General features: G+C 43.4%; 1 protein-coding gene across 6 annotated transcripts in view; it reads right to left on the bottom strand.

The window, feature by feature from the left end:
- KDM1B (lysine demethylase 1B) overlaps positions 1 to 25,728 on the bottom strand; it is a 639,352-nt gene that overhangs the window by 540,676 nt on the left and 72,948 nt on the right. For 5 of the 6 annotated variants that reach the window (XM_069218247.1, XM_069218264.1, XM_069218273.1 and 2 more), the window contains one exon: positions 15,214 to 15,338. The exons of the other annotated variant lie outside the window; for it this stretch is intronic. In XM_069218247.1, coding sequence (XP_069074348.1) covers positions 15,214 to 15,338 — 125 coding nt within the window. The remainder of the gene's footprint in view (positions 1 to 15,213; positions 15,339 to 25,728) is intronic. 6 annotated transcript variants of the gene reach the window in all.

Genomic DNA, 25,728 nt, shown 5'->3' on the forward strand with positions numbered 1-25,728 from the left:
GGGAACGCTGAGTGGAAGGAAATTTGTGGCTCCTCTCCGATTCCAGAACTTTCTGCCACAGAAATGTGAGGAACATATGTTTTTTTAGCCAAATTTTGAGGTTTGCAAAGGATTCTGGGTAACAGAACCTGGTCCGAGCCACACAAGTCACCCCATCTTGGATTCCCCTAGGTCTCTAGTTTTCAGAAATGCACAGGTTTGGTAGGTTTCCCTAGGTGGCGGCTGAGCTACAGGCCAAAATCTACAGGTAGGCACTTTGCAAAAAACACCTCTGTTTTCTTTAAAAAAATTGGATGTGTCCACGTTGCGCTTTGGGTCGTTTCCTGTCGCGGGCGCTAGGCCTACCCACACAAGTGAGGTATCATTTGTATCGGGAGACTTGGGGGAACGCTGGGTGGAAGGAAATTTGTGGCTCCTCTCAGATTCCAGAACTTTCTGCCACAGAAATATGAGGAACATGTGTTATTTTTAGCGAAATTTTGAGGTTTGCAAAGGATTCTGGGTAACAGAACCTGGTCCGAGCCACACAAGTCACCCCATCTTGGATTCCCCTCGGTCTCTAGTTTTCAGAAATGCACAGGTTTGGTAGGTTTCCCTAGGTGGCGGCTGAGCTAGAGGCCAAAATCTACAGGTAGGCACTTTGCAAAAAACACCTCTGTTTTCTTTAAAAAAATTGGATGTGTCCACGTTGCGCTTTGGGGCGTTTCCTGTCGCGGGCACTAGGTCTACCCACACAATTGAGGTATCATTTTTATTGGGAGACTTGGGGGAACGCTGGGTGGAAGGAAATTTGTGGCTCCTCTCAGATTCCAGAACTTTCTGCCACAGAAATGTGAGGAACATGTGTTTTTTTAGCCAAATTTTGAGGTTTGCAAAGGATTCTGGGTAACAGAACCTGGTCCGAGCCACACAAGTCACCCCATCTTGGATTCCCCTAGGTCTCTAGTTTTCAGAAATGCACAGGTTTGGTAGGTTTCCCTAGGTGGTGGCTGAGCTACAGGCCAAAATCTACAGGTAGGCACTTTGCAAAAAACACCTCTGTTTTCTTTAAAAAAATTGGATGTGTCCACGTTGCGCTTTGGGTCGTTTCCTGTCGCGGGCGCTAGGCCTACCCACACAAGTGAGGTATCATTTTTATCGGGAGACTTGGGGGAACGCTGGGTGGAAGGAAATTTGTGGCTCCTCTCAGATTTCAGAACTTTCTGCCACAGAAATATGAGGAACATGTGTTTTTTTAGCAAAATGTTGAGGTTTGCAAAGGATTCTGGGTAACAGAACCTGGTCCGAGCCACACAAGTCACCCCATCTTGGATTCCCCTAGGTCTCTAGTTTTCAGAAATGCAAAGGTTTGGTAGGTTTCCCTAGGTGGCGGCTGAGCTAGAGGCCAAAATCTACAGGTAGGCACTTTGCAAAAAACACCTCTGTTTTCTTTCAAAAAATTGGATGTGTCCACGTTGCACTTTGGGGCGTTTCCTGTCGCGGGCGCTAGGCCTACCCACACAAGTGAGGTATGATTATTATCGGGAGACGTGGGGGAGCGCTGGGTGGAAGGAAATTTGTGGCTCCTCTCAGATTCCAGAACTTTCTGCCACAGAAATGTGAGGAACTTGTGTTTTTTTAGCCAAATTATGAGGTTTGCAAAGGATTCTGGGTAACAGAACCTGGTCCGAGCCACACAAGTCACCCCATCTTGGATTCCCCATGGTCTCTAGTTTTCAGAAATGCACAGGTTTGGTAGGTTTCCCTAGGTGGCGGCTGAGCTAGAGGCCAAAATCTACAGGTAGGCACTTTGCAAAAAACACCTCTGTTTTCTTTCAAAAATGTGGATGTGTCCACGTTGCGCTTTGGGGCGTTTCCTGTCGCGGGCGCTAGGCCTACCCACACAAGTGAGGTATGATTTGTATCGGGAGACTTGGGGGAACGCTGGGTGGAAGGAAATTTGTGGCTCCTCTCAGATTCCAGAACTTTCTGCCACAGAAATGTGAGGAACATGTGTTTTTTTAGCCAAATTTTGAGGTTTGCAAAGGATTCTGGGTAACAGAACCTGGTCCGAGTCACACAAGTTACACCATCTTGGATTCCCCTCGGTCTCTAGTTTTCAGAAATGCACAGGTTTGGTAGGTTTCCCTAGGTGGCGGCTGAGCTAGAGGCCAAAATCTACAGGTAGGCACTTTGCAAAAAACACCTCTGTTTTCTTTAAAAAAATTGGATGTGTCCACGTTGCGCTTTGGGGCGTTTCCTGTCGCGGGCACTAGGCCTACCCACACAAGTGAGGTATCATTTTTATCGGGAGACTTGGGGGAACGCTGGGTGGAAGGAAATTTGTGGCTCCTCTCAGATTCCAGAACTTTCTGCCACAGAAATGTGAGGAACATGTGTTTTTTTAGCCAAATTTTGAGGTTTGCAAAGGATTCTGGGTAACAGAACCTGGTCCGAGCCACACAAGTCACCCCATCTTGGATTCCCCTAGGTCTCTAGTTTTCAGAAATGCACAGGTTTGGTAGGTTTCCCTAGGTGGTGGCTGAGCTACAGGCCAAAATCTACAGGTAGGCACTTTGCAAAAAACACCTCTGTTTTCTTTAAAAAAATTGGATGTGTCCACGTTGCGCTTTGGGTCGTTTCCTGTCGCGGGCGCTAGGCCTACCCACACAAGTGAGGTATCATTTTTATCGGGAGACTTGGGGGAACGCTGGGTGGAAGGAAATTTGTGGCTCCTCTCAGATTTCAGAACTTTCTGCCACAGAAATATGAGGAACATGTGTTTTTTTAGCAAAATTTTGAGGTTTGCAAAGGATTCTGGGTAACAGAACCTGGTCCGAGCCACACAAGTCACCCCATCTTGGATTCCCCTAGGTCTCTAGTTTTCAGAAATGCAAAGGTTTGGTAGGTTTCCCTAGGTGGCGGCTGAGCTAGAGGCCAAAATCTACAGGTAGGCACTTTGCAAAAAACACCTCTGTTTTCTTTAAAAAAATTGGATGTGTCCACGTTGCACTTTGGGGCGTTTCCTGTCGCGGGCGCTAGGCCTACCCACACAAGTGAGGTATGATTATTATCGGGAGACGTGGGGGAACGCTGGGTGGAAGGAAATTTGTGGCTCCTCTCAGATTCCAGAACTTTCTGCCACAGAAATGTGAGGAACATGTGTTTTTTTAGCCAAATTTTGAGGTTTGCAAAGGATTCTGGGTAACAGAACCTGGTCCGAGCCACACAAGTCACCCCATCTTGGATTCCCCTAGGTCTCTAGTTTTCAGAAATGCACAGGTTTGGTACGTTTCCCTAGGTGGCGGCTGAGCTACAGGCCAAAATCTACAGGTAGGCACTTTGCAAAAAACACCTTTGTTTTCTTTAAAAAATTTGGATGTGTCCACGTTGCGCTTTGGGGCGTTTCCTGTCGCGGGCGCTAGGCCTACCCACACAAGTGAGGTATCATTTTTATCGGGAGACGTGGGGGAACGCTGGGTGGAAGGAAATTTGTGGCTCCTCTCAGATTCCAGAACTTTCTGCCATAAAAATGTGAGGAACTTGTGTTTTTTTAGCCAAATTATGAGGTTTGCAAAGGATTCTGGGTAACAGAACCTGGTCCGAGCCACACAAGTCACCCCATCTTGGATTCCCCATGGTCTCTAGTTTTCAGAAATGCACAGGTTTGGTAGGTTTCCCTAGGTGGCGGCTGAGCTAGAGGCCAAAATCTACAGGTAGGCACTTTGCAAAAAACACCTCTGTTTTCTTTAAAAAAATTGGATGTCTCCACGTTGCGCTTTGGGGCGTTTCCTGTCGCGGGCACTAGGCCTACCCACACAAGTGAGGTATCATTTTTATCGGGAGACTTGGGGAACGCTGGGTGGAAGGAAATTTGTGGCTCCTCTCAGATTCCAGAACTTTCTGCCACAGAAATGTGAGGAACATGTGTTTTTTTAGCCAAATTTTGAGGTTTGCAAAGGATTCTGGGTAACAGAACCTGGTCCGAGTCACACAAGTTACACCATCTTGGATTCCCCTAGGTCTCTAGTTTTCAGAAATGCACAGGTTTGGTAGGTTTCCCTAGGTGCCGGCTAAGCTACAGGCCAAAATCTACAGGTAGGCACTTTGCGAAAAACACCTCTGTTTTCTTTCAAAAATTTGGATGTGTCCACGTTGCGCTTTGGGGCGTTTCTTGTCGCGGGCGCTAGGCCTACCCACACAAGTGAGGTATCATTTTTATCGTGAGACTTGGGGGAACGCTGGGTGGAAGGAAATTTGTGGCTCCTCTCAGATTCCAGAACTTTCTGCCATAGAAATGTAAGGAACTTGTGTTTTTTTAGCCAAATTTTGAGGTTTGCAAAGGATTCAGGGTAACAGAACCTGGTCCGAGCCACACAAGTCACCCCATCTTGGATTCCCCTAGGCCTCTAGTTTTCAGAAATGCACAGGTTTCGCAGGTTTCCCTAGGTGCCGGCTGAGCTAGAGGCCAAAATCTACAGGTAGGCACTTTGCTAAAAACAGCTCTGTTTTCTGTGATGTGTCCACGTTGTGTTTTGGGGCATATCCTGTCGCGGGCGCTAGGCCTACCCACACAAGTGAGGTATCATTTTTATCGGGAGACTTGGGGGAAAATAGAATAGCAAAACAAGTGTTATTGCCCCTTGTCTTTCTCTACATTTTTCCCTTCCAAATGTAAGACAGTGTGTAAAAAAAGACGTCTATTTGAGAAACGCCCTGTAATTCACATGCTAGTATGGGCACCCCGGAATTCAGAGATATGCAAATAACCACTGCTTCTCAACACCTTATCTTGTGCCCATTTTGGAAATACAAAGATTTTCTTGATAGCTATTTTTTACTCTTTATATTTCAGCAAATGAATTGCTGTATACCCGGCATAGAATGAAAACCCATGCAGGGTGCAGGTCATTTATTGGCTCTGGCTACCTAGAGTTCTTGATGAACCTACAAGCCCTATATATCCCCGCAACCAGAAGAGTCCAGCAGACGTAACGGTATATTGCTTTCGAACATCTGACATTGCAGGAAAAAGTTACAGAGTAAAACGTAGAGAAAAATTGATGTTTTTTTCACCTCAATTTCAATATTTTTCTTTTTCAGTTTTTATTTTCTGTAGGAAACCCTTGTAGGATCTACACAAATTACCCCTTGCTGAATTCAAAATTTTGTCTACTTTTCAGAAATGTTGCGGTTTCTGGGATCCAGCGTTGGTTTCATGCCCATTTCTGTCACTGACTGGAAGGAGGCTGAAAGCACAAAAAATTGTAAAAATGGGGTATGTCCCAGTAAAATGCCAAAATTGTGTTGAAAAATTGGGTTTTCTGATTGAAGTCTGCCTGTTCCTGAAAGCTGGGAAGCTGGTGATTTTAGCACCGCAAACCCTTTGTTGATGCCCTTTTCAGGGAAAAAACCACAAGCCTTCTTCTGCAGCCCCTTTTTCCCATTTTTTTGAAAAAAACAACATTTTCCACTGTATTTTGGCTAATTTCTTGGCCTCCCTCTGGGGAACCCACAAAGTCTGGGTACCTCTAGAATCCCTAGGATGTTGGAAAAAAAGGATGCAAATTTGGCGTGGGTAGCTTATGTGAACAAAAAGTTATTAGGGCCTAAGCGCGAACTGCTCCAAATAGCCAAAAAAAGGCTCGGCACAGGAGGGGGAAAAGGCTCGGCACAGGAGGGGGGAAAAGGCCTGGCAGCGAAGGGGTTAATGTAGGGTATGTTTATCAACAGCAGTTGATAGAGCTGAAGTAGAATTCTAAGATAAACCAGCAGGCGGGTCTAGCTAGCCCGTGTATTAAGCAATTGGACCCTTAAATTCAAGACATGCGCACCGTACACATTAGCATGAGATCAGAGCAAACAACGGCTACATTTTCTTCACCCTCTGTTTGCAGTCAGTTACATAAAACTAAAGCGGCATCCCATGTGCAAAAAAATGTTTTTGCTTCTTCCTTCATTACGAGTGAGACCAGTTCAAATAGGTAGTAATGATTGGCATTGTAAATATTTTTCATCAGTAGATAAGTTGTTAATGTGCTTTGTTTTCGATGCTGTTTCCGTAGGCACCGTTTTGCAAACTAGAAGTGTTTTATATGCATTTATGATAATGCATTGCCATGTATAACGACCTAGACGCCAAAGCACCATTGTTCTTAAAAATGTAATTTTTTTTTACAGCAATCTGCTGTATTTCTGTCACTTGTGAGCATGGTAAGCAACTACAGCATACACAAACACATAAAACAGAGGCAGAAATGTAGTCGGCACAGTAAAGTTTGTGCTTTGGTCGTGTAACTGTCTCAACTACTGTATGCAACCTGGGCTACACGGAGGGAACTACTAGATTGCAAAGAAATGTGGAGAAAGGCGCTATAGTGACTAAAAGTGAATTCTAGCCCGTCCGTGTTCCAGTTACTGCTTTAATTTAAATACTACATTCTCTAGCACCTTGGCTGTCCCACAACTCGTATACGTTCTGATTACCTGTAATGAATATATACGCAGAGGGTTTATATTGGCTAACCGCACACTGCAGTCCGTTAATGCCATTAAGATATTGATATGACATAAGAAACAATGTGACGTTAGAAACAATGAGGCCAAAGAAAGTGGTATGTAAATGTCACCGGAGGCCTAGGATGGTATTCACGGACAACAAATATATTATTAGTAAGACATGTAAAATATATAGGATGAAGTGTGGACCACAGTATAAGGATATTGCAAGTCACCTAGGAGTTCACTCATCATAGAAAAGGAACCTGAGCTGAAGCTGAGTTCTTTCTGAAAAGTCACAACCCAACCTCTATGTTAAATCCTCATTGTCTTGCTCCTTACAAAAGAGACACAACAGCAGCATATTCCTAAAATAAATAAAACATCTGTGCTGTGAAAGCAAAACCAGAGCCAATATGCACATTATAACTGGTTGGAAACTATAAGCAATTTACTGCAAGTCACTGAAAATTAGCTGTAGTCCATCTGTGGTAACCTGCAAAATTCGTATTTCTTGTAATGAGCTCCAGCAGTGCAACAGAGTGCCATAAAAGTTATCCTGTCAACGAATAACTTTTTTAAAAAGAAATATAGCCTAGAACAAATTTAAAATGCTAGTGACACCTCTCGTTATTTAAACAACGGCTTGTCTACCTGCCTTTTACGTTGCCTGCTGGCAATGCAAAATCACAACTCAAGTTTAATGCATTATTACAGTAAAGTAGCTATACCATTTTATCATCACAGGTGAGCTGTGATTCCATAATAAGGCATAAATTAGAACATTGGATCTCAGAGTAATACAATTATTACAGTCTATCATGTCAAAATTATAATAACATATTTTCCTATAGTGCTCCATGCAGCATCTCTAGGTTGGTAGGAGGAGGGGGGCAAAATAGTAACCTCCCCACCATTCAATGTCTTTTTAAGTTCTCTCATGGCTGGAACTTTTGTTTACAGGTGGGAGTAGTTTGTGTTTTAAGGGCCTTGTTTGTAATAGTATTGCAGTAGGCCTGCTAGGCCTTAAAGTGTGTAATGCACTAACCCTCTAGATCCTAAATATATGGTTACTCTGCATTATGTTCTGCTATTCAGTTTTCATGTGGTTATGCTCTCTAGGGGCTCACTATATGATTACGTGACCACGCTTCTTTGATATGTTTTTTTATAGTTGTGCCCTCTAGTGGCTGTTCTGAGCATTACAGTAAAGATACTACAGTATTCGCTGCACTCGGAAACCTTTGCAAGGCATTCCGTTTACAAAACATTTTGCCCGTAAGACACCAGGGACCCCAAAACAATAATATTAAAAAATATCATAAATGATGGCAATAATTTCATTTTTGCTGCAAATAGAGAAAGAAGGTTAATGGAAGTGCTTTAGTTATATGCAGGGGCACTGGAATTATGTGGCAGAGAGGACCAAATTATGCAACACGGTTGACCAATTTATGTGGCAAGAAAAGTCCAGTTATGCATTTACAACACCAATAGCTCGAACTCAAACAAATGTGAGACCAATTGCATTGTAAATGCTTGTTCACTATTGCAAGGCCTATCTCTTCTATAGGTTAACATGTCGATTGTCTAGAAATACCTTTAAATATAGTTTCCCATTGGGAGCAGCGAGAGATTGGAGTTTGGAGTCTCAGCACTCACAATTTAAAAATGCATCTTTTGGTAAAGTTGCTTTTTAGATTGCCTGTTTGAAAATGCCACTTTTAGAAAGTGGGCATTTTCACGCTTAAACATTCTGTGCCTCTGCTTGGCTGCTGTATCCGCATCTGGGTAAGACTGACATTTGGGCTGTTAGTGCATTCACTCTAGACGGTAACACAAAGAGAGCTGAGGTGTGTCCTGCATAACTTGATAAGCCTTCCTGGGCTAGAGTGGGAGGGAGGAGCTGTAACCTGCACCTGGAAGGGCTGTGTCTGTACCACACAAATCAGTCTCCACTCTGTGTTATGGGATATTCCCTCACTGTCTCTGAGAGTCCGCACCAATCTAAGTTCCATTTCTTTTTTGCTGAGACAGGAGAGGAGTTTCCCAGCTTGTCACACAACACATATAGCAGGTGCAGCTTCGCCAACCTCTGTTTTCTGGCATTATTCTGTGCCAAATCACGGTATTCTGTGCATAGTGCCTCAAGCTAAGAATCAGGGAGTCTGGTTCAGCAAATGACTGCTCCTTGAGATGGAGGATCAGCCATTTTAAGTGCTCCAATATTGTGACCCTATACTTTTTTTCTGAGAGATCAGGTTTTGGGCTCTGCCCTTCACGATGGTCTTATAGGCTTCCCACAATGTAACACGAGAAGAAACTGTCTCCTTGTTTTCCATAAAGAACAGTTCAGTATCTGTTCTAAGACCACTGTCTACCTCCTTATCCTGTAGATCCCAGGCGTTCAGTTTCCACCCTGTGTTCTGATGTCTAGGTTCTGTTCCTAGTCTAACTAGGAGAGTGACATGGTCTGACAGTCCCCGGGCCAGGTAGTCTGCCTGATCTACCTTTCCTACCTTGCCATCTGGGAACAAATATGTAATCTAGTTGGGAATAGACTTTGTGAGGCCCAGAAAAATAGGAATCCTTTTGGTCTTATGGGTGTTCAAGGTGCCATAGGTCAGACAACCCCATCATGTTGGCGAAGCGGGCTATCAGGTTGGTTTGTGGAGTCGCCACATTTATCGCTGATCTATCTAGTAGTATATGCATGATGTCATTAAAATCCTCACCAATAATATGGGGGAATGAGGACGTCTCCAAGAGGATATCCATCACCTTAGCCATTGTGGGGCCCTGTAATTGGGGGATGCCATATACGCATATCAGGGTAACCTCATGCCGTCTCTATGTGCACCTCACTCATACATATCTGCCCTTCGTGCCATGCCATCTTTGGGCCACCGTGAAGGGGTGGTGGGGATTTCCTGATCAATATTGCCACTCCCCGGGACCCTGAGGTCTAGCCTGCATGAGCCAGAGTGGTATTCGCCCCCCAGTCCTAGAAATCGAAAATGGCTGCCTTGTAAATGTGTGTCTTGTAGCATAACTATGTCTGGCTGTATGCGCTTTATACAATCTGCCATCAACCAACACTTGATTACATTTCTCAAGCCATTAGGACTCTGGAGACATCGTTTGTCTACGTTCAGGTGCCTCGCATTGCCTACATGTTGCTATGTTCGTGTGTGCCCTCCGAAAATGTTAATCATCAACCAAGAAAATAAAACAGTTAAAATCCCCCCTACCCAACCAACCCACCTCCCCAACACCCACTGTCTCCCTGCATCACTTAACCTCTTTACAGTAAAACAACTGTGCATAAGTAGAGGTCTGTTGCCCGCCCCCTATTAGCACTTAGAATTCACACACTGTAACACGCTGGAACAACAGAAAGGGCAAGAAACGAAAGTTCAGAGGAAAGAAAAAGGGAGAAAAGGAGGGAGCGGAAACAATAGCAAACAGAGGAGTGGAACCACCCTGTGAAAACACCCCTCGTTCAAGTAGTCTCCCGAGGGGGAGGCGACTGATATGTGTCCATCACTCTGGTACCGGGGTAGATTTCGCTCCTCAAGGGTCTTGGCACCCTGGGTCCAGGGGAGGAGTCTGCAACTGTTGACTCTGGCTTTCTATGTCTGACTCTAGAGCTGTTATTTCTGCTGCAAGTGGATGTAGGCTGTTTGAGTCTGAATAGAGTTCTTCTTTCCCTGATCCCAACAGGAAAGTCTTTTTCAGACTAAGCCCCCCCAGTTACCTTTGGGGTCTGTCCATGTTCTCCATCTGTGTTCAGTGATAGTCCATTATTGGCCAGAATGCTGCGAGGTTATCAGGGCCCAGCAGTCCCCAGGGCTCACCTCTGTGCCACACTCCTGGTTTATGCCCCTGAGGTGGGTTCCCAGCCGCGCAGCCCTTTGTTGGTGGCCAATCCAGCCAAGGGGCTTGGCAATGTGTTTTAGGGTCAGGCACCCCTATGTGGGTCTCCTCGTCTCTGTGGCTCAGAAGTGGCACTCACCGCTGGGGCACTGAGAGATGTACGCGCACGACCAGTACACCACTCACAATATGCTCGCTGCCATTTTGCGCCTATAATGCCGTTCTGGAAGACGGGGTTGTCCAATGCTGGGTTTGCAGTGATCCTGGGCCGGGTGTTGTGAACAGGTACTACAGAACAGTCACGCCACAAAGTGTGTCACTAGAGCTTGGTTAGATAGTCCTGTTAGAGGCAAGATGGTAGTCGGATCCTGTCTTCACCGCCGGAGCTTACGGAGAAGGCAGCAATCCCGGCCATGTTGTTGGCCATGCTCCTCCCTCCATAGGACATTTTTAAATGTCTTCCTGGATCAGTCAGTCCCAAACTACTGCAAGTGTTTCATTAGGCAAATCAGAGGGCTGCCTACCAGCTACATTGTGGTATATTATCATCACCCTGGTAAACAAACAAGGACAACTTCCTAAAAGATACCTGTACTCTTTCCCTCTTTTATGTAGAAACAAGTGTGCTGGCTGTGGTTCAAGGAAATAAACTGTTGTCATTTATTGCCTTCTTACACCCATACCAGTTAGGCTTTCTGTCCCAACCCCCAGCTGCCGAAACCTGAGACTTCAATGTAACTGTTTATATGAGGCTATGGGTATGACCAGCCCTTTGGGAATATGCTCTCTCGATAATGACAAAAAGTCCTGCAATAGATAGTCTTTGGAACAGAGTTTATTTGCTGTATTTCTCATACCTACCCTGCAACTGCCAAAAAGTGATAATTGGAACGCTGCCTGAAAGTTCTTAATTGGGTGGAGTACAAAACAAGGCTCTGTCAAATACTATTTGCATGGTAATGTAACTCTTGGTGTGCTGGATAAAGAAAGGTCTCCTATTTAGAGGGACTCGGCTGATAGAGGACTATTGAGATACTATTTTGCTATAAGATGATGATTCCCTAATGCTAATTTTGAATCTTTGGTGTACAATACCTATGCTATTGTCCATGTTTCGGGAATTGCAGTACACTCTTCTTCAGTATAAACTTGTCCAGGGCTACTTTATTCCCAGTGTACCAATGGGCAGTTGTCCTTCTTGCACGATACAATCTTTACATTAAGAGGACCATCCAAGACCAGGGAGCAACTTCTGAATTACAACATTTGTAAGCTCCCAGAACAGGTTTAGAGATTATGTTTTGCCTTGGATTGTCCTACTCTACTGAGTAGAGCCTTTATGTTGAAGACAATATAACTCCTCTGATTTTTGTACATCCTCCAAAATACCCCGTACTGGCTTCTGGAGCCATATCCTGCTTAGTGATCTGAACCCTCAATGATTTGACCACTCAAACTGTACTGATTAGTAGACGAAGGGGGCTTCCCATGAAATATTTATGGAAATATTATAGATCAGCCCAATTAGTGGTTGACATTGACAGGATACTCTCTCCCCTGGAAGAGCTACCACCTTCCCTGTTCTTAAATCTGCTTGGATAGGTCAGCCATGGGTAATTACATGCAAATGCACTTTCTCAGTGGTGGAAAGGGTTGATATGTTGCCTCAGACAAAGGTCAAAGTCATAAAGTCACTGTGGACAAGGCTCTTTCTGACTCCAAGAAGGTAGCTTTACAATCAAGACTCAACAAACAACATAAACTATTGCTTATGGTCTACCACCATATTGCCTATGGTCTATCAGCATATGTACTAATTTGAAACCATGAGTAAGGTAGTCAGCACCACCTGCATACAATGCAACAGGGAGAAAGGGGCACTTCTCCATATACTCTTTGGGTGTACTGAGTTCCAAACAATATAGGACAAAGTAAACAATGAATTAAGGCTATCCTTAGGGTAGACCATTACTGCAACTAAGTGTGTGTGTGTGTGTGTGTATAATATATATATATATATATATATATATATATATATATATATATATATATATATATATATATTTGTATTTACACATCTTTGCTGAGACACTAAATACAAGAGAGGTATTCATGGAAGTCTACACAAATCCGATTTCCAAGCTAAAAACGTCTGATTATCATTGCAGAAATGGTCAAAAGCACATTTTATTCTTGTAATGTCTTGTCCTTGGTGGAAATATAGTTCCCTGTGGTACAAACATCTTTCTGTAGACCTCTACACCACAATAAACATTCTGGAAACTGTTTGTGAATACTCATAAACTTACGAGTTCTGCAAAATTTAAATGATGATTTTACACCTGTTAACTATATAGTCACTAAACCACTCCATATAACATGAGTTCTAAACATGTTTGACAGCACCAAAAGTGGGTGTACAGGTCTACACTGCAATGCCATGGTTTAATCAGAGAAAAAAGACCACATATTTGCCTTATTTTGAAGAGTATTTGAAGTCCTGAGTAATCTAAACATATTAAACATAACAAAAGCATAACAAGATGCAATAAAGAGAATATGGCACCATGTTAAACTGACATTACTTGAACCGAAAGATTATGCTGTTGCCATTTGATTTGGGAAGCGCTAATTCTATTAATCAAAGTGAGCTCTGCATTATAATTTTATACTAAATTGCAGGGGACCAGAGAAGAATCTAAGACATAAGAAAAGTGAGTGACTGATTACAAAAATAAAGGACAGGTTGCTATGGGTTTTATAAGATAGGAGTTGACAGCGCAGCAGCTGCACGGACTCTCTCCACAATTAGCAGTAAGAATAAAATCATCCCCAGAAAATCAGTGCTTTGCAGTGCCACTCCCTGTCTATTGTTGTGCAGCAGCCTAGCAGACTTTCTGTATGGCAGCGTCCCTTAAACTGCCAGATTACAAGTTACAAGGGAATCTAAAATTAAGTCCACTGGGTTTCTTTTCTTTACAGTGATGTTTGACACACAATCCCATCACCCAAGTGGTATCTCATAATATACCACATCACCTGTAAAAACACAATGTCTTACAATCAGATGGTCCATACAGCGAGTAGTCCTGAGATAGTAACATCAGAAATGTAAGTCACAACTTGGCTTAGGAATAGTGCAAACAAATAGCGTAAAGAGTAAGACTCTACTTTTACCTGACACAAGCTTTGTGCATTGATGTTTTATATTTGCACACCTGTAAACAAGTTAGTCTTTCGTTCACAAAATGTTTTATTAAGGAATTTGCACTGTATATGGATACACTTTACACCAGTATTAGAAACCTGAGTATTAGTCGTGCAAATCATTTATACAAATCCTATTAGTTGCTATATCTATGCCCAGCGCCCTTCTTCCTCCCTCCCAATCATCTTCACAAGTCCGTCCATTCAGCTGCATCACCATCAAGGCCTGCTATGTCACGCTTAAGGCGTGAACTCCAATAAACAACTGTGTTTGGTGAGAAAGATCAAGACCTCCAGTGGCCTACCTAACATCTGGAATAGAAACACAACAGAGTGAGGCCAGAGAAAAAGAAATGCAAGAGGGAGGAAGTAGATGATTCACTTTCTGCTAAACACCCAAAACCTGAAACTTCACCATAAAACTAATCTGGCTAACCAATTACCGCCACCATTTCAAAACTAAACTGTAGAATCATCTCTTGAAAAAAATATGAAAAAAGGTGAGCCGTATCACAGCTGTTAACTGTGCAATATTCCTCTACAGCCACCACTGCACTATAAAAATACACAAAGATACAATAAAAAATTTGAATCCCCATCTGACGGGAAGGATTCCGGAGTACAAATGGAAAAAATTACTCGACTGCCAATTTGTAGAAACAGAAGACTATCCCAGTTGGCAAAAATATAACATAACATAACAATATCTTGAGTAAACCCAAAAGGATGAAACATATATGGCAATTTTATTCTTGCAGGGTCTCTCCAACTTTCGCCACAAGGAGAACCGAAGAAATTTGAAAGCAATCTCTTTAGGTTAGCAAAACTGTATGCTTTGAAAAACTACAATTACCACTGGGAATGTAGAATATGCAAGTTTAGAATGCCCAATAATGCATTTACATAGTCATGACCTCATTTGATCCCAACTTTTGTGTCAACTGCAGACAGGGCATCTTTCAGTGGCACATAATTGTGACCAAAGGAAAATGCTCTTTGTGTAAGTGTATGGAATAGGACAGTGGTTTCCAACCTGTGGTCCTGGGACCACTGGGGGTCCACAAAGTCTCCTCCGGGGGACCGTGACTGCTTAGAAAATTCACTAAAATTAACAGAATAATACAGTTTATATAAATAAAGTGGCTACATGTGCAACTGAAACTTTTAAAAATTACTGTAAATGTCAAGGAATTTGAAACTGGAGTCTAAAAATTAAATTAGTACACTCTGATTAATTTGTGGAAGCAGTGCAGGCACATCAAATACCATGTAGTATGAACAATATGCAGTTTCAATTGAATTTAGAAAAGTTCCAACCTTCCTATTAAAAATAAAATGTTTATTTTTGTATTTTATTTGTTTGCAAATTAAATAAAACGTATTACTATTTGTGTATGTATTTGATGGAATTCTTGTTCCCATATTTTGTGTGTGTTGTTTCGCGGTTTAAATCATTGACAATGTTTAGGCCTGGGTCCCCGGCTTTCAGTAATGACTCAGTGGGGATCCCCAGATTCCAATAATGATTCAGTGTGGGTCCCCGGGTTCTAGTAATGATACAGTGGGGGTCCACAGAAATCAAAAGGTTGGGAACCACTGGAAAAGGACATCAGTATTCACATGCAATACTATAATATAAGACATTGAATTAACCTTTCAGCAGCACTGGCAAAGCAAACTGGATATGCAGATGTGCAGCCAGCTTTCTCGCACTTCCTGTATTTCTTCTCTGAGGGATCCTCCTCGTCATCCGATTTATCACAAAACTTTTTCTTCACCTTGTCCAAAGGAAAAAATTTCATATTTAAAATGAAGCAATGCAAATTGAGATCATGTAATGCAATCCAGGCAATAGTTCCTTGCTATTTTGGTACGGCACTAATGCATTTGAGGCATAATAAATTCAAGGCACGGAGAAGTTAACTTCTCACCACGTTTCCTAAAACATCTGGGGAGATTTGTAGATTACCACCTAGAAGGCACAGATGTAGCTGAAACAACAGACGACCTTCTGCAGGAGAGCCATGCTTTTTTCCATTGCCTTTTTCTGTTGGGGGGAAATTACATTTAAACAACTGCCTAGATGCAGATGTTTGAATATAGAGCTTGACTGCAAATTTTGATTGGAAAGCTATTTTACCTACATTTTGGAAAACTCGAAGAGGACAAGCAGGCAAGCTCGAAATATTAAGACCATCCATGAAACAAGAGGACATAGAAGAGCTAGATCTAGGATTTACAGGATAGAAATGTATTTTGCCAATTTCTCTGTTAGTACCAACACTGCATTCTGTTGTTCGAACTTTTTACCCGGGCCTGATGCAATCAATAGACATACTCTGACGAGTAATTTTCACTTACCGCTGATGGTCTTGGTAACATTGCATGGCTTACTGGATGCCGGAATTTCTTCCAAGTGTGTAATCAAGTGGTCAATAAAGTACTTCATTAGGACAGGGAACGTAAGGAAACCAACAGTCCCCACAATTAACTGGTGGCTCCGTTGTATTGTCACTGAGTATGACATCACTGACATCTTTCCATGTATGGCCACCACAGGCAGGATCCTGTGCCAAGCCCAATGAAATTGATAGTAGGGTGGGATGAGGGAGGATTCCATCACCATTTTACAAGAGGTACTAAAGTGTGTTTCAAACTACTGTGAGCTCCACCAGCACTTCAGGGGGTTATGTACATTTAAAGCTAGTTGGTAGTACCCCTTCACACCATCAGGCGAGTAAGATTTCTGACAAGGAAGACTAAAGAGGCTATGATGACTTGAGCCCTTACTAATCATATTCAATACTTTCAGTTAATATTTTCCTTGGCAGTCCCAGATTATTCACCCACCGCTGACCAAACGAATGTGGTTAATAGCATATCTGCATGTTCTGCACACAAAGAGCTTCATGAAGGGTCTGGTAGCATTTATAGCCACACAGGGATGCGGGTCTTAGGGGTATATTGTATAAACAGAGGATACATTTTGGGTAACCCTGTAATTTGGTCCTATATTGCAGGTTTTGGGATCCAGTAATATAATAATCCACAATGTCAAAAATCAAGTGTTCTGTGTATGTCACCAGTCCCCAAGACGGCACTGTAAGAATATAGTATACAATTTACCCCTTGTGTATTCTCATGTAACATGTTTATTTTGGTGCAGGTAACACAAAAACAATCATTGTTTTGTCAAGCAGGTAAAGCTTTAGCTGAAAAGAGCAAGTGAAAAACTGGAGTATACTCTTTATAGTAATATGAAGAAAAACATTAAATAATTGTGTTAAAAACACAAGGTTTCAAATAAAGCAGGCTTTGCTTTCTTACAACATACATTCTAGTTGTAGAAATCGGAAAGTATTGAAGCTATTGTCACCAAAGCAGAGCTAACAAAGGACAACCGATTGCAAATAAAATATTAATCTTTAATCAACAGGCTTACTAAACAATAAGCAGAGGTAATACTAAGAGATTTTTGAAGCTGCTCCTACAATGTTCAGGTAGTCAAGGGTTTTGACTACCCTTAAAATGAATTCAAAAATAGATTGCTAATTAAACAATGAGCAATATCTAAGCAAAGAGAAGTCTGAAGCTTCGCCTTCAATGTTCAACGGCCAATATGTCCTCATTACAATTTGAATGCTTCAGGTTTACTTTAGCTTTCTTAAGGGATAGTCAGTGGTGACGCTTTGCTGAGGTTGCGATTAAGATGTCATTTCCATGAAGTATGAAACACATTTTAAGTGTGTGGATGTTTTATGCACAAAATACAGTGGAACAAAAACCTATATTTCACAGGGACAACTGAAATACGTAAAAGACTCCAATGCCTCTGTTCAACATAAAGAATATTTCACGGGTACCGTGATATAGATGACATCTTCATAATGACAGGTGTAAGCTACTTTGCAAAGCTTTACCTTTATTATTTAGTCTACATTCCATTCATGAAAAATACAATGAGGGAGACGGTGCAGGCATCCTTGCTCCCGCTCACTGCAGTCTGGTCTCCCTACACTGCTAAAAAGTAAACTCCTTCTAGAGGCCCCAAGTTCCAACTCTCACCACTCCCCCCTAACCTCCAAGACCCACTCCCTGCACCTTAATTACCTAAGTCATTGAGCTGCTGACGTTCCCCGTGCTGACAGCCATCTTCCCAGAAGGAACCTGACAGCAAAGACCTGAGGGGTTGGGGGAGAAGCAGCAGTCATACGAAGGGTTCCAGGAAAGATCTGGGGAACCACCTTTATAGAGATAACACAACACTTGCTTTGGCTGCAATGAGGAATATTTGAACCCTCCAATGGATTATGGAATATGGATTAGCAGCCTGGTTGTTGTCTTTTTAACACTTCGAGACACACAAAAGCTTTAATGAGAATTTCTTTGTGAAAGTTTAAAGTTTAGCATATTTATAAAATAAAATCGCTAAAGTTATTTACACATTTGTTTGTCTCCAAGGAAAATGTATTCAATTGGTATACAGGAATTCTTATTACTTTTTTAGGCTGAGAGAGTCCCTGAAGGAGAAAGGGGTTAAGCTCTAAAGGGCACTGGTCAACAAATGGTCAACATTTTGGTTGAATCGCAGATATAATACTATACATATACATTTTCAATTACAAACAATTGCACCTGATTGTGTGAATGAACATACATTTCTATACACTGTTTAAAGGAAACAGAAATGTTATGCAAATAAATTCAAGAATGTGAAATAACTAAATTGATGGAGTTTTTTGGTAATTAAGAGGAGCCAAATAGAATGAAGAAGAAACTTTTATTCGGTATGAAAAAAAAATTCATCCATTACAGCAAATAATCACCAATACATTGTTAATATACCAATAAAACCATATATAGTAAAAACACCCATCAAAAATATAAACACATAAAAACCTCATTCATAAAAAACAATAAGATAGAAGAATTCATTCTAAAAACTCTACATTTTTACGCCAAGTAATAGCTCCCTTCAAGAATGATCCCAGGCCCTTCCACACCAATACATCTGAAGCCATTTGCAACCACATAAAAACAGGACGATATTGCACGAAGCCCTTGGGCCTTAGGAGAGGTAATAAAAAACGAGTTCTAAACGGTGCACAAAAAACACAAAACAATGTAAAATGGAGCAAGGTCTGTTGGGACACCCCATCACAGGGGCAAGGTTTAATAGATTTTTCCCTATACTGACCTAGCGGGAAACACAGATTACTTCTAATGATCCCCAGACGGAATCGAGTTATAAGAGACCTTTCCCTCACATCCTTTATCTCTAAGAGATAACGCTCAGGACCCACCCACATCTTTAGCATGATGAAATCCCTGATCGATTTTTTCCCTAAAGTCTCCCCCTCCCTCTTGGTCTCCTGGATTCTCAGAAAATTATCCTTAACCCATTTCTTTTCATAGCTAGTCAGGCCCTCAGGATAATCAAACAATTCAGGCCGCCCCAGGTCATGAGCCATCTTCCTTATGTGCGTCAGCCAGGGAATATTCTTTGCATTGTCGCAAGCTAAACAATCCCTTAAGATATCCCTATTAAGGGTGGCATGTTCGTTACTCCAGATTGAGATCCATAACAAAAGGGGAGCCAACTGGATAGTGTCCTGCACAAACTCAAGCTCCAGTTCCAGGTGAAGGCAGTAACCAGGGATATTTTGTCCAACTCCCAATAGCCTTCTGCAGAACCGATTTTCTTCCACCATAAGGGCTCGGTTATCCCTATACCCCCAAAGTGCCGCACCATACAGCAGGACAGGAAGGCATTTCCGCCTATAAATTTCAAGCAAGGGCTTGATAGGTTTACTACCTACCCTTACAGCACAATCAAAAGTTGCACCAACTGTCGCATGAAAAAGCACACCCCTTCTGGCAATACAGGGTTTCCAAGATCCTTTCTCATCAAAAATGACCCCTAAGTATGGGAACTCATGGACCCTACTAATAACTTGATCCTCCACCCTTAGCTCCCCCACCCTACTAAAGGGTCTTCCGCAAACCATAAAATGTGATTTCTTAAAATTGACCTCTAAACCCAAAGCTGACATAAAGGTGGCGTAGGCTCCAACTATTTCCCGGAGACCATTCATCGTGCGGGCCATGAGGACCGCGTCATCCGCGTACGTCAGCACAGGGATATCAATACCCTTCACCTTTGGGACATCCCTACAATGTTCCTTAAAAAAATCTGACAATCCATTTGTATATAGAAGGAACAAAGTAGGAGCCAGGACACACCCCTGGAGCACACCCCTAGAAAGCTTAAAAGCCTCTGAGCATTCCCCATTAGGCCCCACCCTCACATTTGCAACTGTCCCAGAGTGGAGATATCGGAGCAGCTCTACAATATTAGGGTCCAACCCTAGCTGATTTAGCCTCTCCCATAATATAGACCGGGTCACTTTATCAAAGGCACAGCTAAGGTCCATAAAAGCAAGATAAAGGGTACCTTTCCTGGCCTGCGTGTATTTACCGATCATCATCAGTAGATTGAGACATTGTTCTCATGTACCGAGGCCTTCCCTAAAACCATACTGGTCCCGGCTTAAAATATCATTTTCTATCATCCAGGCCTCCAGACGCCTTAAAATAATCCGTCCCAGAATCTTCGCAGAAGAGTCCAGGAGAGATATAGGGCGATAAGACTTAGGATCATTCGGATCGCCCTTTTTAAACACTGGGATAATACATGCCAGTCTCCAAGAGGCAGGAATGCCCACAGTAACTGCTGCATTGAGAACATTTAAGAGAATAGGTGCCCATAGCTGGGGGTTAGCTTTATATAAGTCCATAGGGATCGAATCCGGGCCCGGAGCTTTATTACTCGCGCTACTCTGTATCGCATCAATAACCTCCTGGAGCGAAAACCTGATTGCTAGGTTAGGAGCCATATCATACACGTTCTCCCGGTTATTTCTTAAGGGAGTACCCTCAAAAATTCTACAAAAGTGAATTACCCAGGCCTCCGGGGCGATGTTACAACCAAGGCCCTCAGATGTTTCTGTTTCAAAGGAGCCTCTATTTACCACCTTCCAAAACAGGCCAGGGTCCTTCAGAGCTGTAGCACGCTCTAACTCTTCCCAGGCTTTGTCTTTATGTTTTAGCTTGCTATCCCTCAGGGCCCTTTTATACCTCATTCTGGCTTCTTTTACGAGGACCCAATCTCTAGGATGTTTCTTGGTGACCATCTTTAGGTTTGCCCTTGCATCATAGCAGGCCTTGTCATACCAGCCACATTTGTGTTTACTGGGGTGGCTGCCTACTGTAAAAAGGCAGTCTCTTAACTGCTGCATTTACTACTGTTATAGCATCCATAACAGTCTTGGGATTTGGAGCCTCTATCAGGAGTGTTTCCATAAATAAATGTAGATTTTCCCCCACCACCCTTCCTACAACTTTTTGGGAGTCTACTTGCTTCCACCCAAGCCGCCTAGCCTGGTCCTTTATTACCACTGCTACAGGCCTACCTCGTCCTAGTTTACGTAGGGCCCCAGGGAGTTTAAAGGACATTATAAGGGGATTATGGTCGCTGAAACACTCCCCTAACACCTCACCCCCAATCACCAGATCTTTCATAGGAGGAGACTCAAAAATATAGTCAATGGTGGATCCAGACCCTCTTCCCACATAAGTCGGGAGTTGGTGAGTGCCTACTGCTTCTATATCACAAAAATTCATAAGGCCCATCTTCCTAAGTTCCTTGATTAGATCCCTGCCTCTGGAGTCCTGCAGACCGTCCGCTAAGTAATCCTCGCTGTCACAGATAAAGGGATTAACCACAGTGCTGAGCCTTCCCAGGTTGGCATTAAAATCTCCAGAGACAATAGCACGGAATTCCAGCCCCACCTCCTCCATTCTATATTTCAGAATCTGAAGAACGGAGAACAGGGCCCCAATTTGGCACCCCACATCCCACACAGCATTATAGAAATTTACCAGCAAAATATTAAAGTTATTGGAGAAGATTACCCATACCAACAATATGCCTTGATGATTACAGTTAATTTGAAAAGCACCCACTATCTTGGAGAGGCGAATTAGGTTAACCAGGCCACCTTTCGAGCGGCCACCAAGAGACTGCACAGCTGGACTTGCATACCTGTCATACCCGTCCCACACAGACAGCCCCTCCGACCAGGTTTCCTGAAGCATGATAACATCATTGTTAGCCACATACCCAACCCACGCTTGATCAGATAACTTAGCATCATTGCCCGCATTATTCCATGAAATAAAAGATTACACTGTGGAGGCACCTCTTCCTGTGTAGCCAGGGTCTCGGCGCATTGTCAGTCCACCCCTTCCAAGGATAAATTCCTGTTGGTAATAGTTCTTCTGCTAATTGCCTGCAGGCTATTCTGACCCAGGGGGGATTCCTACCAAAGCCAAGAGACACCCCAGCACTCAGTCGCATGTGGTCGTAAAAATATCCTAGAGGGACCATACCCATTGAACCTGCTCTAAGAACAGCAGGACGAAGGGTAGAAAGGAGCCTTTGAGTCAGGGCAGGATATCTAACATTTATAATAATACAGTCTTCATTCCCCACCTTATTTTTGGGCCCGACCCAGCCAATTCTTCTGGCAAACAGAATATCCTTAAAATCCTTAAATGAAAAATCACAGTTCTTACTCAACCAATATCCAACCTTATTTGTGAGTTGGTCCGTAGACTCAGTTGCCCCAGGAGCAAGAGTAGGTACATTCGTCAACACTACCACGTAGGGGGCACACGCTGGGGGAAGATCCAAACAGGCCAATGAAGGCCTGCCCGTCGGCGGATTCAGATTATCATTCCCAACCAGCTGCTGGCCGACCCCCCCTGGCTGCCACAGAATCCGGATCAGGCTGCTAACTACAGCTAAGCATATTGACAGTCCTATCCGTCCTTAAGAGAGAAGTCGGAGCAGCCGGGGCAGTCTCAACACAAGCACCCTGACCCCCAGAATTTACAGGATTAACCAGTAGGTGAGATGTTTTTCCCAGGGGCCCCAAAGGCCCCGCAGCCTCCTCTGGTAGGGACAACTCCTCACCGAAATGGGATCACCTAGTCGAGGCCACACATCCACCTACACAGTGCCTCCCTTGGCTTCCTTGCACACATATCAGCGGGACTGCTTTTTCTATGGCTGATAATTTCGCCAAAACTGGGGACAAAATCTCCTGGATCATTTCCCGAAATTTTGACAGTAAAATAGTTGCATCACAACCCAGGAGCTGACAAGGTGCAGGGTCACTGCTCGCACCCTTAGGGAGCTCCAAGAGAGGTGTTTTCGACTTGGGTATCATTTTCTTTAGGACCTTTTTTTTCCTCTGGGGAGGGCTACATTTATCCATGGGGCAGGCCGGGGGAGAAGATAATAAAAGTCTTTTACTTTTTCTAGAGGGGCCTTGGCCACCAGAACCCTCTATTGACTCTGTTGGCTCAACCTGGGCAGGCTCAGCAGCAGCCGTAACAGCACCTTGATCCCCCCCCGGATAAGCCACCTCCACATCCACGACCCCACGAGGACCACTATCTGTTGGGGCCTGGCGCCAGTCCTCCAGTTCCATGGATAACCTCCTCTCTGCCAGATCAATTTCCTTTGTAACAACCCCTACAGCTCTTGCGAGGAAGGAATCCAATGTGGTGGTGCCACTACCCTGTCTACTACCGCCACCACCACCCCCCAATGGACCTGTTAACGGACCTCTTTTCCTGCCCATTCTTACAATGAAAAAATAGGAAGAAAAAGAAAAAAAAAGTTCCAACAACAAAACAACAAGAAAAACAAACTGATAAAAAAGTGAAAACTATTAAAAACCCACTAAAAAACTCCAGATTATACTCCAAATGTTAGTAGATATAAATAGTCACCCTCCACTGGAAACGAAAGAGGGGTGGCCCAGCCCAGCCTCTTACGGACGATGACGGGCGCACGACGGGCCTGCCCTTGGCCCGGGCTTTGCCCGGGCGCCTCCCGCACGCGTCCCGCGATAGCGGGAGCGCGAAGATTGTTTAAAAGGGCTCCTGCCCTGGAAACTGGTGATGCCGCCTCCACCGCCTCCAATGCGCTGCCCGCGGGAGAGCGAAGATTGTTTAAAGGGCTCCTGCCCTGGAAACTGGTGAGGCCGCCTCCACCGCCTCCAATGCGCTGCCCGCGATAGCAGGAGCGCAAAGATTGTTTAAAAGGGCTCCTGCCCTGGAAAATTAAAAGGGCTCCTGCCCTGGAAACTGGTGACGCCGCCTCCACTGCCTCCAATGCGCTGCCCGCGATAGCGGGAGCGCGAAGATTGTTTAAAAGAGCTCCTGAGCTGGAAACTGGTGACGCCGCCTCCACCGCCTCCAATGCGTTGCCCGCGATAGCGGGAGCGCAAAGATTGTTTAAAAGGGCTCCTGCCCTGGAAACTGGTGACAAAATCTGAAAATCTAAGTAAAAGAACAGAATACTATTCTGTAAGTGGGAACGTGACTTTGTCTTTCTAAGGGATCAGGCACAGCCTCAAGCAATTAAGGACTGTGCCCAGAAAGAACTAACCTTGGAGTGATGAAATTACTGGTAAGAACTGGTGGAAAAAAACACTTTATGACATCACAAAAATACAGGGCCAGAATTACAAGGTATATTTCCAGTCGCAAGCAGCATGATTCCAAGAATCGGGCAATTTGTGACCAGAACAATGTTTTTTCAAATGTACAAAATGCGATTTGGTGACTTCAAGGTTTCATTTTTTTCTATCTAAACACATCCCGCTTTCCTTGAAGGAAAACGGCCTGCGTTTAAAAAAAAGAAATTCTTTATTAAAAAGCAATCACAGACATGGTGGTCTACTGACATCGGCAGGCCATCATCCCTGTGATGCCTAATGGGTAGAAAACTATGACCTACCTCATTAATATTCATAAGGTAGGTCGATTTGCAACCCAAAAGGAATACCTAAATGAAACTCAATGAGTTCCTCTCATTAGGAACACCGATCTCCTAATTCCGATTCGCAGAGAATCGCAATTAGGAAATCGGTATTGGTAATGTTTGCACATCTGGTCCCTAGAGCGGAGAGGGCATGTCAGCACCAGCCTTATGGATGTGACTCATAACGGATCTAATCATCCTTAGAGCTGTTGCAAAAAACTGAGCTTTGCACTGTGTAAAAGTAATATGGATGTAAAGCTTTAACAGTGAATACGAATTAAACTTAACCTGCAATAAATACAAAATAGAGTCATATTTTGTTCTTAAAGCCCCCAAAATAAAATAAAGGCACAAGATGTCATCTGGACCTCACTGAAAACAAAAATCTAGATGGTCGAGAAGCAAGGCAGAACAGTGCAAGGGGACTTCTCCTGCGCACCCACAGGTGGTGGTTACACATTGTTTAACTATTTTTGAAATAGTTACAAGCAGAACAAGAGAAGCAGAAATGAGTGGCCTTATGTGAAACAGCCCGGCAGTGGAAGCTTCTTCCTCCCCTATCTCCCACAGGCTGAGGAGAGACACACATGGTTATAGAGAGATCCAAGAAACTGGTAGGTTGCAGAAAGCAAATAATGGGTTGACATCCTGCACTGGTGTGTTCACTCCAAAATGCAAGCAGACTACGGAGAATTGAAAGAGGCAGGAAAAGAAGCAGACAGTGTCACAACATCGATGGGCTGGTGCTGTATTCTTGAAAGATCATGCTTTATTTTCCTCTTTATACTTCTCAAGGGGGGGAAAAACAAAAACCAAGTCGAAAAATAATAGCACTCCTTTGAATCTTAATTGCCTTTTCAAGTTCTGCAGTCTCTTGGTTTCCTTATAAGGCAATTCCTCTTAGTAGTTCATGGGTTTCCAGTTCATGGGTTTCCAGTTGTAATCATTTAAGAAATGCTTCGACATCAGAGTTGCTGGGCTCACTGTCCACTTTTATCTCCCCCTCTCTCGCCACAGATATATTACTAATGTGTACTTGTACAGGCAACAAACCTCTTGGTTCTGGGATGGATGGCAGCCAGACGTTTTCTCTATCTTCCTCTGATTTGCTAAAGCGTTTTTACTCAACGCGTATAAAGGGTTTGGTGCTGCACTTCCCCTCCATGGCAAAGGAGCCATGACAATCCGAAGGTCTCCGACTTTTCCCATGCCTTGCCAACATAAAGTCCTGCTTTACACCTTCCACTGCAAATGGCGTATTCCTCAGTTAT

Source organism: Pleurodeles waltl, chromosome 2_1, assembly GCF_031143425.1.
Source record: "Pleurodeles waltl isolate 20211129_DDA chromosome 2_1, aPleWal1.hap1.20221129, whole genome shotgun sequence".
NCBI classification, from domain to species: Eukaryota; Metazoa; Chordata; class Amphibia; order Caudata; family Salamandridae; genus Pleurodeles; species Pleurodeles waltl.